Here is a 13,272-nt window from a genome sequence, read left to right on the forward strand (position 1 = left end):
TAGTGACCTTATTATCCCAAAATGATCTAGGAGCCCACCACGGAGTCCTAATCAACCGTTTCAGGTGGCGCATGACAATTCATCAAACTGTAAGAGGAGGGGTTGGAGGTGACGTCTAGCTGGTGAGTAGCAGCTGCAGGTGTTACCACTTACAGAAGTGGATGAAGGGGGTGGGGAGGGGTTGAAGCAGGGTGAGAACATGGAGACTGCAGGAGTAAGTTAGTAGATACCCTTCCGCAGGTTGACGAGGGGCTCCAGGACTCCCCTGCGGAAGGCAGCGATGGGGTCCTGGACACATGAGCGCAGACTGAGCATGCTCTGTATATGAGGTTCCTTTAGCAGCAGCTCCCTGTAGCCGCTGAGCTGTGGCGCTCTGGACAGCAGGGCGGCGACACTGTGCACAAACTCTGGGACCAGGCAGGTGTAGGTGTTGTCAGCCTGGCAGAAGTGGTAGGACACCACCTGAGAGAGAGAGAGAGAGAGAGAGAGAGAGAGAGGGAGGGGGAGTGAGAGCGAGAGAGAGAGAGAGGGAGGGGGAGTGAGAGAGAGAGAGACTCCCTAATTAAGCACTTCAATAACGCTCTTTCAGTGTTTTGACTGCCTTGAGTGTCTTGAACTTTCCAGAGAAGTAAGTCCTCAACAGACTTTGAATATCTCCATCTCACAAATCAGCATTTGATTTACTCCATTAGGCTAAAGTGACTGTGATTAGTTGCTAATTAGCAGATTGGCTAATCAAGCAGCCATGTCGGATCCACTTAATGGAACGGGGAAAAACATACCAGGGATGTTAAGAGTAAACACACTCTTCCTAGGAAACAAAAACCGACAGGACTGCGGTCTTTGGGACTCGATGGTTTTTATTCATTATTCACCATATCAGTAATTACATGAACATACAGTTAACAGAGCCATCTTGTTCATTTTGTTGAGGACGGAGAAGTATCCATACACCCAGGGGTCATCTTGAATTCAGGAACTCATCAAAAGGGACAAACAGATGTCAGAAACCTTCTCCAGTCAGTCAGAAACCTTCTCCAGTCAGTCAGAAACCTTCTCCAGTCAGTCAGAAACCTACTCCAGTTGCCTTGGAACCCAATTTGTCAAACTCAACAGTATTACTACGTGAAGCTGCACGACTCTTCATCTCTGAGACCAATTATAGAGGAATTAGGAGTTGGTCTATTGGCAGTGATTCAAGAAAGAAGCCTACTATCTGCGCAAGGCGTAGTTCTGAGATATTGAGCATGAATGTTTTCACATCCCAGATCTCAGAACTGTTTTGAATTGAATTCTTCTTTCAGAACCCATTCAAGGTACCTAAAGTGCAGAGTATCAAAATACTAAGTGGGGGAAAGAATCACAATTAGAACCTTAGGTTCTATCTGGCACAGAATGTTACAATTATTTGCATTTCAATGGAAAAGTACAGACATTTAATGATTAAATAAAGAAAAGAGCCTTCCTTCTTTCTAATCATGTCGTCAGATATATTATTTAATGGTCATCACACATTTGTCGAAGTGATAATTCCCTAAAATGACAAATGCACTATATCCTATGGATAACTAAAAAAACATTAGCTCTGGTTGAGTTAAACGGACATATTTCTCGAGTCCCTGACACCCAAAGTCAGTAAACTATTTGCTAGTTATCAATAACATTTGGTAAATTTAATACTGTAGAACAAGACAAAAACAGCCATGCCTCTCCTAAGGGCCGTAAACATTCTCAAATGTACTTGTATTTATTTGTTTTACCATAAAGAGCTTACATTATGTGGTGGTGTGGGGGCTGTGCTTTGGCAAAGTGGGTGGGGTTATATCCTGTCTCAGCCTCCAGTATTTATGCTGCAGTAGTTTATGTGTCGGGGGGCTAGGGTCAGTTTGTTATATCTGGAGTACTTCTCCTGTCCTATTCGGTGTCCTGTGTGAATCTAAGTGTGCGTTCTCTAATTCTCTCCTTCTCTCTTTCTTTCTCTCTCTCGGAGGACCTGAGCCCTAGGACCATGCCCCAGGACTACCTGACATGATGACTCCTTGCTGTCCCCAGTCCACCTGGCCATGCTGCTGCTCCAGTTTCAACTGTTCTGCCTTATTATTATTCGACCATGCTGGTCATTTATGAACATTTGAACATCTTGGTCATGTTCTGTTATAATCTCTACCCGGCACAGCCAGAAGAGGACTGGCCACCCCACATAGCCCGGTTCCTCTCTAGGTTTCTTCCTAAGTTTTGGCCTTTCTAGGGAGTTTTTCCTAGCCACCGTGCTTTTACACCTGCATTGTTTGCTGTTTGGGGTTTTAGGCTGGGTTTCTGTACAGCACTTTGAGATATCAGCTGATGTACGAAGGGCTATATAAATAAATTTGATTTGATTTTGATTTAGGGTCAGTTTGTTATATCTGGAGTACTTCTCCTGTCCTATTCGGTGTCCTGTGTGAATCTAAGTGTGCATTCTCTAATTCTCTCCTTCTCTCTTTCTTTCTCTCTCTCGGAGGACCTGAGCCCTAGGACCATGCCCCAGCCCAGGACTACCTGACATGATGACTCCTTGCTGTCCCCAGTCCACCTGACCGTGCTGCTGCTCCAGTTTCAACTGTTCTGCCTTATTATTATACGACGCTGCTGGTCATTTATGAACAATTGAACATCTTGGCCATGTTCTGTTATAATCTCCACCCGGCACAGCTAGAAGAGGACTGGCCACCCCACATATGCTCTCTCTAATTCTCTCTTTCTTTCTCTCTCTCGGAGGACCTGAGCCCTAGGACCGTGCCCCAGGACTACCTGACATGATGACTCCTTGCTGTCCCCAGTCCACCTGGCCGTGCTGCTGCTCCAGTTTCAACTGTTCTGCCTTATTATTATTCGACCATGCTGGTCATTTATGAACATTTGAACATCTTGGCCATGTTCTGTTATAATCTCCACTCAGCACAGCCAGAAGAGGACTGGCCACCCCACATAGCCTGGCTCCTCTCTAAGTTTTGGCCTTTCTAGGGAGTTTTTCCTAGCCACCGTGCTTCTACACCTGCATTGCTTGCTGTTTGGGGTTTTAGGCTGGGTTTCTGTACAGCACTTTGAGATATCAGCTGATGTACGAAGGGCTATATAAATACATTTGATTTGATTTTGGCCATTCTTCTTCTTAAAAATAAAAAAGAGGACCAGAACCTATGATATAAATAATCAAGGACTTGGGACGATAAGATTCTATCAGCAAAATGCATAGTTTTGAAATAATGTGTATTTTTTAAGTCCCAGCTCTCAGAACTGTTTTGTGATGTCTTCCTCTTTCATGTCTGTTAAATGACTCAAATGTCAAATAAAATGACTCAATAAGTATATCACCTTACATGCAATTCATTTTTTGATTGACAACCCAGAATTGTGTGATTGGATTAAAGATCCAGAGGTGTCTGTGTTTGTGTGTATGTGTGTATGTGTGTATGTGTGTATGTATGTATGTATGTATGTATGCCTGCCTGCCTGCCTGCCTGCCTGCCTGCCTGCCTGCCTGCCTGCCTGCCTGCCTGCCTGCCTGCCTGCCTGCCTGCCTGCCTGCCTGCCTGCCTGTCTGCCTGTCTGCCTGTCTGTCTGTCTGTATTTGTGTATGTATTTGTGTATGTATGTGTGTGTGTACGTACCTTGCTGGCCAGGCGTTTGACAGCATCGTCTCGGTGTGCCTCTGGTGTCCCGGGGCAGGTTGTTTCGCTGGGCTGGGGGTCTGTGGTGGGGGTGCTGGGCTGGGGGTCTGTGGTGGGGGTGCTGGGCTGGGGCGGCTGTTTGGAGACTCCGTCTGTCCCCCTATCCCCACCTGCAAGAGGGACACAGCAAGACACACATGTGGACTGTCATTACTTTTTAAATGGAAGTTGGAGGAGAATAATAATCCGTTTTTTGAAAACCAGCACTCATGACGAGACAAAAAAAATACAAAATCTTGTGCTGTGACTACGAGAGAGCATGTTAAAAGCATCATTGTGGACTGGTTTCCATAATGGATCTAAACATATCTCCAGTAAACAATGTTAATTAAATAAGGCCCTGAGTCACAATGGCAAATCACTTCAGTCTCTGTCAGGCATTTATCATCGTGCACTATAATTAGGTCACTGTCTATAATATATGTCCCTGAGTAGGCACATGAAAGCCTATTCCTACTCTTAACCTAAATGATGTCATTACTTGATGTCATTACTGGCGTGCCATATGGTGCACTGTATCAATTTGCTGGATGGGGACCCGAGAAAACGATATGCGGTGTGAATTCACGGCCATGGATGGTGGGAGAAAAGTGTGGTACTGTACCTAGCTACTGACGTAGCAACGCTTGCGCAACACCAATCACCACACAATCAGTCATAGCTTTCAAAGGTTTTATTCCTGTATCTTTGTGTGGCTCATCCGCAAGGACCAAAATATCTGATGGACCCTGCTACTTGCGAGTGATGGTTCGGAAAAAGTATGACGGATCTCAAGGTCGACAATTTCGGGTTGGCTTGCCTAGTTCTAAAATTGTCAAACTCATAATGACAAATGTGAATGTTTAAATCACCCATCGCTGAATGAGTAACCAACCGTTCATCCTTCCATTCTGGGGTACAGGGAAGTGGCAGCTTTCTCAAAAAAGAGATGTTGTATATCAAGAGGTTCCTCCTGTTTATCATTTCAAACAAAGTACCTCCGGAGAAGGGAAATGTTTGTCTTACTTTTGGGGGAGGTGCAGGGACTCTGGGTGGGGACCTGTTGCATGTGACCTCCATGACAGCTGAGAGCCACCAGCCGCGAGACGACGGCCGTCTTGCCGAAGCCCACATCGCCCACGATAACGGCCCCACGGCCCTCGCAGGTGTCACTCTCCCTTAGGACCTCCTCTAGCCGATGGAACAGCCAATCACGGCCTTGGAACAGTGCATCCATGGCGTCGGCAGGAACCTCAAACAACAACGGCTTCAGCACGATGTCGCCTGATTTGAAGGGAGCGAAGCGCGCTGGACGAAGAGAAAAGAGAAGAACACAGGGGTTACTAACATGACTTCCTGTTCCTTTTAAAGAGTAATGTGGTCCTTCTGTGCTCAGTTGGTAGAGCATGGCGCTTGTAACGCCAGGGTAGTGGGTTCGATCCCCGGGACCACCCATACGTAGAATGTATGCACACACATATGTAAGTCGCTTTGGATAAAAGTGTCTGCTAAATGGCATATATATATATATATATAATGTGGTGTACAACAATAATATAGTTGTGTATGGTGGTGTAACACAATAATTGCATGCACTAAGGCAGGATCTCAGTCGGGGTCTCGACTTACTGTTGAGCGCGTTATGATATGGGGTGAAGGTTAATGTTATGACATAGACAAACACACAATCCAGGATCCGCTTCCACACTTCATCCCCCAGGTGGCAGTAACCGGATCTAGATGCTGAGCTTAGCCTTGATAAGCACATAAATTACTGCCAATTAAGATGATCGTCAGTCAGAGTGCCAGTTTGGAGAGCCGGGAGGCTGCTGGTTGGTTTGGTGGCCACGAGGCCCTTCGTTTGGGTTTGAGTCTTTCATTTAGGCCTGTTTGTAGTTTTCCTTTTTGTATATATTTGTTCCTGTCACCATCTGAACATAATAATCCACTTCGGCTCGTCGACCCAAAGGAGTCAAGGCAGAGCTGGCCCCGGGCTTAAGGTAAGGTAACGCTGATTTCTCACAAAAATGCACACATTCATTCAGGTTACAGACCATGCAACTGGACATAGGACCCCTAGACTTAGCGAGTGCAACAATATTAGCAGGTTAGTTAATCGGTTTCAAGATGCAATTTCGAAATTTGGTTGTGCATCAGAAGTTTTCCTCTTGTTATGTCAGTAACTGATAGTCACTCAATTAGCCCATGTCAGCAAAACATTTTTAGATTGGTTAGTCTAGCCAGCTATCTAAACTTGTAGTAATCATGGCTGAATTGCTGACCACGTACCAAGGGCACCTGCCCAGGGTCCCTGACCGCTGCTGACGGGTGTATAAAATTGAGTACACAGCCATGCAATCTCCATAGACAAACATTGGCAGTAGAATGGTCATACTGAAGAGCTCAGTGACTTTCAACTTGGCACCATCAAAGGGTGCCACCTTTCCAATAAGTCAATTCATCAGAAGCCAGGAGAACCCTACCTGCCCGAATGCATAGTGCCAACGGTAAAGTTTGGTGGAGGAGGAATAATGGTCTGGGGCTGTTTTTCATGGTTCAGGCTAGGCTCCTTAGTTCCATTGAATGCAAAAATTTCAACGCTACAGCATACAATGACATTCTAGACAATTCTGTGCAGTTCGGGGAAGGCCCTTTCCTTTTTTTTTGGCCCCGTGCACAAAGCGGGGTCTATACAGAAATGGTTTGTCGAGATCAGTGTGGAAGAACTTGACTGGCCTGCACAGAGCTCTGACCTCAACCCCATCGAACACCTTTGAATTGGAACGCTGACTGCGAGCCAGGCCTAATCACCCAACATCAGTGCCCAACCTCACTAATGCTCGTGGCTGAATGGAAGCAAGTCCCCGCAGCAATGTTCCAACATCTAGTGGAAAGCCGTCCCAGAAGAGTGGAGGCTGTTATAGCAGGAAAGGGGGAACCAACTCCTTATTAATGCCCATGATTTTGGAATGAGATGTTCGATGAGCAGGTGTCCACATAATTTTTTTCATGTAGTGTATCATTTTTGGAAATTAGCTGTAAAACTGCACTTTTTTTCCCCTCCACCCCATGATAAAATGTGTAGAATTGCAGGAAATGGACTTAAATGTTTTCTCTCCTCAGTCAAGAGGGGGTCCACTAAAAGGTTTTGCCTGTGAAGTGGGGAGGGGGCCCGACCAAATATTGCCTAGGGCCCCCAAAAGGCTAGTGCCGGCCCTGCACACACACACATGCCACAATAAATGCCTTCATGCACACACACACACACACACACACACACACACACACACACACACACACACACACACACACACACACACACACACACACACACACACACACACACACACACACACACACACACACACACACACACACACACACACACACACACAAACAGTACCATACCTTTGGTGTCCCTTCCCCCTGTGCTGTTCCAGGGCTGTTTGATGGAGCTTCGCTGGGGAGCAGCACTCCGTTGATCATCCAGGGAGCTCAGATCCTCCAGCTTAGTGGAACTAGTGGCTGCAGGGGAAGACATGAGAGACAGAATGAAGGAGAAGAGAAGTAGAAAATAACGAATGAGGGAAAGCAGGAAAGAGAGCTTTTTATAGAGTTGTTTCATTCGTTTTGCCTTCAAGGTAGAACATCTTAAACATTTGGGAATAAAATGAACAAACCCCTTCATCGCCAAACAGTATAACTATGGAGCTCTGTCCCCATTTCAACCTACTGTTCTATGGCACCCCAATTCTTTTCAAACATGTTTACTATATTGGGCCTCATATCGGCCATTTTCGCCAAGTGTGAGCAGTGCTAAGAGCAGATGCAAGGCATGTCCCACCGTCAGCCAATCAGCTATCAAGGTTCTCTTCAACTACCTCACAAGTTCATCACAACAATGGCACCAAAGGTATAACATACCCCCTTCAATTCAAGCCCTGGTTTTAACTTAACACACCAAGCCCTTCACTGACACAGAGATATTTAACCAGTGCATGATGACTGAAGCAATTGGCCTATAATATAGTCTGTCAGTTTCTTAAATAGTAAGACATTGGTTTCAGGGCCTCCCGGGTCTAAGGCAGTGCTAGCTGTGCCACTAGAGACTCTGGGTTCAAGCCCAGGCTCTGTCGCAGCCGGCCGCGACCGGGAGGTCCATGGGGCGACACACTAGCGTCGTCCAGGTTAGGGAGGGTTTGGCCGGTAGGGATATCCTTGTCTCATCGTGCACTAGCGACTCCTGTGGCGGGCTGGGTGCAGTGCGCGCTGACCAGGTCACTAGGTGCACGGCGTTTCCTCCGACACATTGGTGCGGCTGGCTTCTGGGTGGGATGCGTGCCGTCAAACGTGAAAGAAATTAAGGTATTCAGAAAAAATCAATACAAACACTAAAGTTATGTAGTACAACTGAGACAAAGTGTCAGAACTGCTTAGCGCTGCTGAACTGGTTGTAAGTGGGTGGCACCGCGTGCTCTTTTCAAGAGATGGGTCCCAACTTCTTATGGGTCCAAGGATCCCTGTGTTTAGGGGTGGACAACTGGAGGTATACTTAGTCTGCTGCTGGAGTTTCAGTTTGCATAGCAGTGCATCTATCATGGTATAGTTACAGTTTGTACAGCAGTGCATCTATCAGGGCACAGCTACAGTTTGTACAGCAGTGCATCTATCAGGGCACAGCTACAGTTTGTACAGCAGTGCATCTATCAGGGCACAGCTACAGTTTGCATAGCAGTGCATCTATCAGGGCACAGCTACAGTTTGTACAGCAGTGCATCTATCAGGGCACAGCTACAGCTTGTACAGCAGTGCATCTATCAGGGCACAGCTACAGTTTGTACAGCAGTGCATCTATCAGGGCACAGCTACAGTTTGTACAGCAGTGCATCTATCAGGGCACAGCTACAGCTTGTACAGCAGTGCATCTATCAGGGCACAGCTACAGTTTGTACAGCAGTGCATCTATCAGGGCACAGCTACAGTTTGCATAGCAGTGCATCTATCATGGTACAGCTACAGTTTGTACAGCAGTGCATCTATCAGGGCACAGCTACAGTTTGTACAGCAGTGCATCTATCAGGGCACAGCTACAGTTTGTACAGCAGTGCATCTATCAGGGCACAGCTACAGTTTGTACAGCAGTGCATCTATCAGGGCACAGCTACAGCTTGTACAGCAGTGCATCTATCAGGGCACAGCTACAGTTTGTACAGCAGTGCATCTATCAGGGCACAGCTACAGTTTGTACAGCAGTGCATCTATCATGGTACAGCTACAGTTTGTACAGCAGTGCATCTATCATGGTACAGCTACAGTTTGTACAGCAGTGCATCTATCAGGGCACAGATACAGTTTGTACAGCAGTGCATCTATCAGGGCACAGCTACAGTTTGTACAGCAGTGCATCTATCATGGTACAGCTATGTGGATAATGGACAGGTATTGATTCTGGTGGTACTGGTAAGCATGGATAAGTATTTCATAAAAGTGTTAAGGATAGTGGTTAGTATCTCAAAATATAACCCATCGTGGTAAATTGTGGTAACTGATGAATTGAATTGCAGCTAGCTATAATTCTAATGGTTTGGCTGATAATAGGAAAAGAAGAGCAGTTTTCACATGGCTAAAGGAGAAGGATTACCATATTTATTGTTTACAGGAAACTCGTTCAATATCTTCTGACGAAGTGGCCGGGGGAAAGAAGAGTAGGATGGTGAAATCTATTTCTGTCATGGGCTAAGGAATTCAAAAGGTCTTATAATCCTACTGAAAGACAATCTACAGTAGATCTTGAGGTGCAATCCGGTAAAATGGATCCTCAAGGAAGATGGATTGCTTTGAATATACTACTTGATGATAAACAGATGTGGCTCATAAATATATATGGGCCGAATAATGACGATCCAAACTTCTTTGACAAAATGTATGATAATCTAATGATTATGTCTCCAAGATACAAATAATGATATTGTAATGGTAGGGGACTACAATGCATTATACAGTATATATACACTACCGGTCAAACGTTTTAGGGCACCTACTCATTCAAGGATTTTTCTTTATTTTGACTATTTCCTACATTGCAGAAACTATGAAATAACACATATGGAATCTTGTAGTAACCAAAAAAGTGATAAACAAATCAAAATATATTCGAGATTTGAGATTCTTCAAATAGCCACCCTTTGCCTTGATGACAGCTTTGCACACTCTTGGCATTCTCTCAACCAGCTTCATGAGGTAGTCACCTGGAATGCATTTTAATTAACAGGTGTGCCTTATTAAAAGTGACACGAAGGTCAGTCAATACGGAACATTTCAAGAACTTTAAAAGTTTCTTCAAATGCAGTCACAAAAAACATCAAGCGCTATAATGAAACTGGCTCTCATGAGGACTGCCACAGGAATGGAAGACCAATAGTTACTTCTGCTGTAGAGGGTAAGTTCATTAAAGACCAGCCTCAGAAATTGCAGCCGAAATAAATAAGTAACAGACACATCTCAACATCAACTGTTCAGAGGAGACTGTGTGAATCAGGCCTTCATGGTCGAAGTGCTGCAAAGGACACCAACAACCAGAAGATACTTGCTTGGGCCAAGAAACACAAGCAATGGACATTAGACCGGTGGAAATTTGTCCTTTGGTCTGGAGTCCAAATTGGAGATTTTTGGTTCCAACTGCTATGTCTTTGTGAGACACGGTGTAGATGAACGGATGATCTCTGCATGTGTATTTCCCACCATAAAACATGGAGGAGGAGGTGTTATGGTGTGGGGGTGTTTTGCTGGTGACACTGTCTGTGATTTATTTAGAATTCAAGGCACACTTAACCAGCATGGCTGCCACAGCATTCTGCAGCGATACGCCATTCCACCTGGTTTGGGCTTAGTGGGACTATCATTTGTTTTCAACAGGACAATGACCCAACACACCTCCAGGCTGTGTAAGGACTATTTGACCAAGAAGGAGAGTGATGGAGTGCTGCATCAGATGACCTGGCCTCCACAATCCTCTGACCTCAACCAAATTGAGATTGTTTGTGATGAGTCAGACCGCAGAGTGAAGGAAAAGCAGCCATCAAGTGCTCAGCATATGTGGGAACTCCTTCAAGACTGTTGGAAAGGCATTCCAGGTGAAGCTGGTTGAGAGAATACCAAGAGTGTGCAAATTGGATGGAGAATGGCAAAAAAAATGCACCAAGTTTTCCTTAAACCTTCAATATAGCGACCAAAAATAATCTACAACATTTTGTTACAAACAATGGAGAAATCCTTCTCACCAAATGAGATTTTTTGAAAGTGGAGTCATGCATCCTCCGACACAACACCCGCAAGCTTACCCCGGAAGTCAGCCGCACCAAAGTGTCAGAGGAAACACTGTTCAACTGGCACCCGGCCCGCCACAAGGAGTCGCTAGAGCACGATGAGCCAAGTAAAGCCCCACCGGCCAAACCCTCCCCGAACCAGGACGATGCCAATTGTGCGCCGTCCTATGTGACTCCCAGCCACGGCCGGTTGTGGCACAGCCCGGGAAATGAACCCGATGCAATGCAGTGCCTTAAACCTCTGCGCCACTCAGGAGGCCTAAGTTAAAAAAACAAAACAAAGGTTCTCTTGTCAGGTTCTTGCAATCTCAATTAACGATAAGTTTTGTGAAACCCTTCTCCCCAAAAAATCATCTTAAACTAGCTGCGACACTAAAAATATCTTGCGGTGGCCTATTTACACAGGACGAACTACGGTTGGCAAATGATTCCTTCAGACGGGGAAAACCCCTGGTCTCGATGGCATTCCAATAGAGATCTATCTGCTCAGAGCTCCACTACTACTACCATGTTTTAATTACTCGTATATACGGTAAATGGCAAACTATCGGACACACAAAGAGACACACAAAGATGGTTACAATTCCAATGTCATCCTTCAGAAGAGTCTGAACAAATACGACAGCAAATAGTACGTCTAAACTGCAACCTGATAAAGGAAATAACTATTTTATTGCACAAAACAATGATAAGAACGTTATCGTGTATATGAATGACATTGAGAATAAGGACAGTAAAATGTTGAGAAACGAGCAATTAACAAAGGAGTATGGGGATGTATGATCAATACAAAAGTTTAACCAACTCATCACAGCTCTGCCACAGAAAAAATGTCAGGGGCAATTACTCAAAAGGGAAAGGAATTCATTTGTTGCATGGCTTAAAATGACTAGTATAAACGGTAAAATATATCATGTGCACTTAAAAAACGAGAGGTTTGACATCTATTCAGGAATAAAATTCCAGATAATTGGGAAGAGATGTTTGATGTCTCAATACCATGGCACCGGTTTTATGAACTGTTATACAAAAATTGACGCATCAATCCGTTCTTTTCAATTGAAACGATCATATAATGTTCTCGCCACAAAAATAATGCTCAATATATTGGGGTGAGGCTTGTGCACACTGCAACGAAGAAACTTGATCAATAGATGATCTCTTTGGTACTGTGATCTCTTTGGCGGCTCACTTTTGGAGTCAGATCCAGGAATGGCTGTTGAGTCAGAAATGTCTGTGTTCAGATGGATGTAGAAACAGCACTGTTTGGAGATCTAAAAAACTAAGATCAATCCATGGAAAATATAAAGGACAAATAGAGAGGTTCAAGACATCAACGTGAAATAGAATGAAGTGTATTGCTAAAATAAATAGTAAAATGATAACGTAGTGGGAAAGATGGGTTAGTCTGTCAATATCTGAGGGTTGGAATTGAGATTAGAGGGATTGGTTGACTTGACGATGCACTTAGAGTCCAGTGCAAATGGGAGGAGGCTATATGTACGGTGCATTCGGAAAATATTCAGACCCCTTCACTTTTCCACATTTTGTAACGTTGTTGCCTTATTTGAAATTGGATTCAATTGTTTCCCCCTCATCAATCTACACACAATACCCCATAATGACAAAAAAAGAAGATTTAAAAAAATGTTTGCACATAAAAATACAAAACTGAAATACCACATTTACATAAGCTTAGTATTTTGTTGAAGCATCTTTGGCAGTGATTACAGCCTTGAGTCTTCTTAGGTATGATGCTACAAGCTTGGAAAACCTGTATCTGGGGAGTTTCTCCTATTCTTCTCTGCAGATCCTCTCAAGCTATTTTCAGGTCTCTCCAGAGATTTTTGATCGGGTTCAAGTCCAGGCTTTAGGTGGGCCACTCTAGGACATTCAGAGACTTGTCTCCAAGCCACTCCTGCGTTGTCTTGGCTGTGTGCTTAGAGTCGTTGTCCTGTTGGAAGGTGAACCTTTGCCCCAGTCTGAACGCTCTGGAGAAGGTTTTCATCAAGAATCTCTCTGCAGTTCACTCCGTTCATCTTTCCCTCAATCCGGACTAGTCTCCCAGTCCCTGCCACTGAATAACATCCCCACAGCACGATACTGCCACCACCATGCTTCACCGTAGGGATGGTGCCAGGTTTCCTTCAGATGTGACTCTTGGCATTTAGGCCAAAGATTTCAATCTTGGTTTCATCAATCCAGATAATCTTCTTTCTCATGGTCTGAGAGTCCTTTAGGTGCCTTTTGGCAAACTC

General features: G+C 44.8%; 1 protein-coding gene across 2 annotated transcripts in view; it reads right to left on the reverse strand.

Moving 5' to 3' along the window:
* LOC124010553 (protein TANC1-like) overlaps positions 1–13,272 on the reverse strand; it is a 60,676-nt gene that overhangs the window by 20,225 nt on the left and 27,179 nt on the right. For both annotated transcript variants that reach the window (XM_046323125.1, XM_046323124.1), the window contains exons 8-11: positions 7,098–7,214; positions 4,716–4,997; positions 3,651–3,820; positions 231–462 (exon numbers count right to left, since the gene is read on the reverse strand). In XM_046323125.1, the coding sequence (XP_046179081.1) occupies positions 231–462; positions 3,651–3,820; positions 4,716–4,997; positions 7,098–7,214 (801 nt within the window). The remainder of the gene's footprint in view (positions 1–230; positions 463–3,650; positions 3,821–4,715; positions 4,998–7,097; positions 7,215–13,272) is intronic.

The sequence above is a fragment of the Oncorhynchus gorbuscha genome, linkage group LG23 (assembly GCF_021184085.1).
Source record: "Oncorhynchus gorbuscha isolate QuinsamMale2020 ecotype Even-year linkage group LG23, OgorEven_v1.0, whole genome shotgun sequence".
In the NCBI taxonomy this organism is placed as follows: Eukaryota; Metazoa; Chordata; class Actinopteri; order Salmoniformes; family Salmonidae; genus Oncorhynchus; species Oncorhynchus gorbuscha.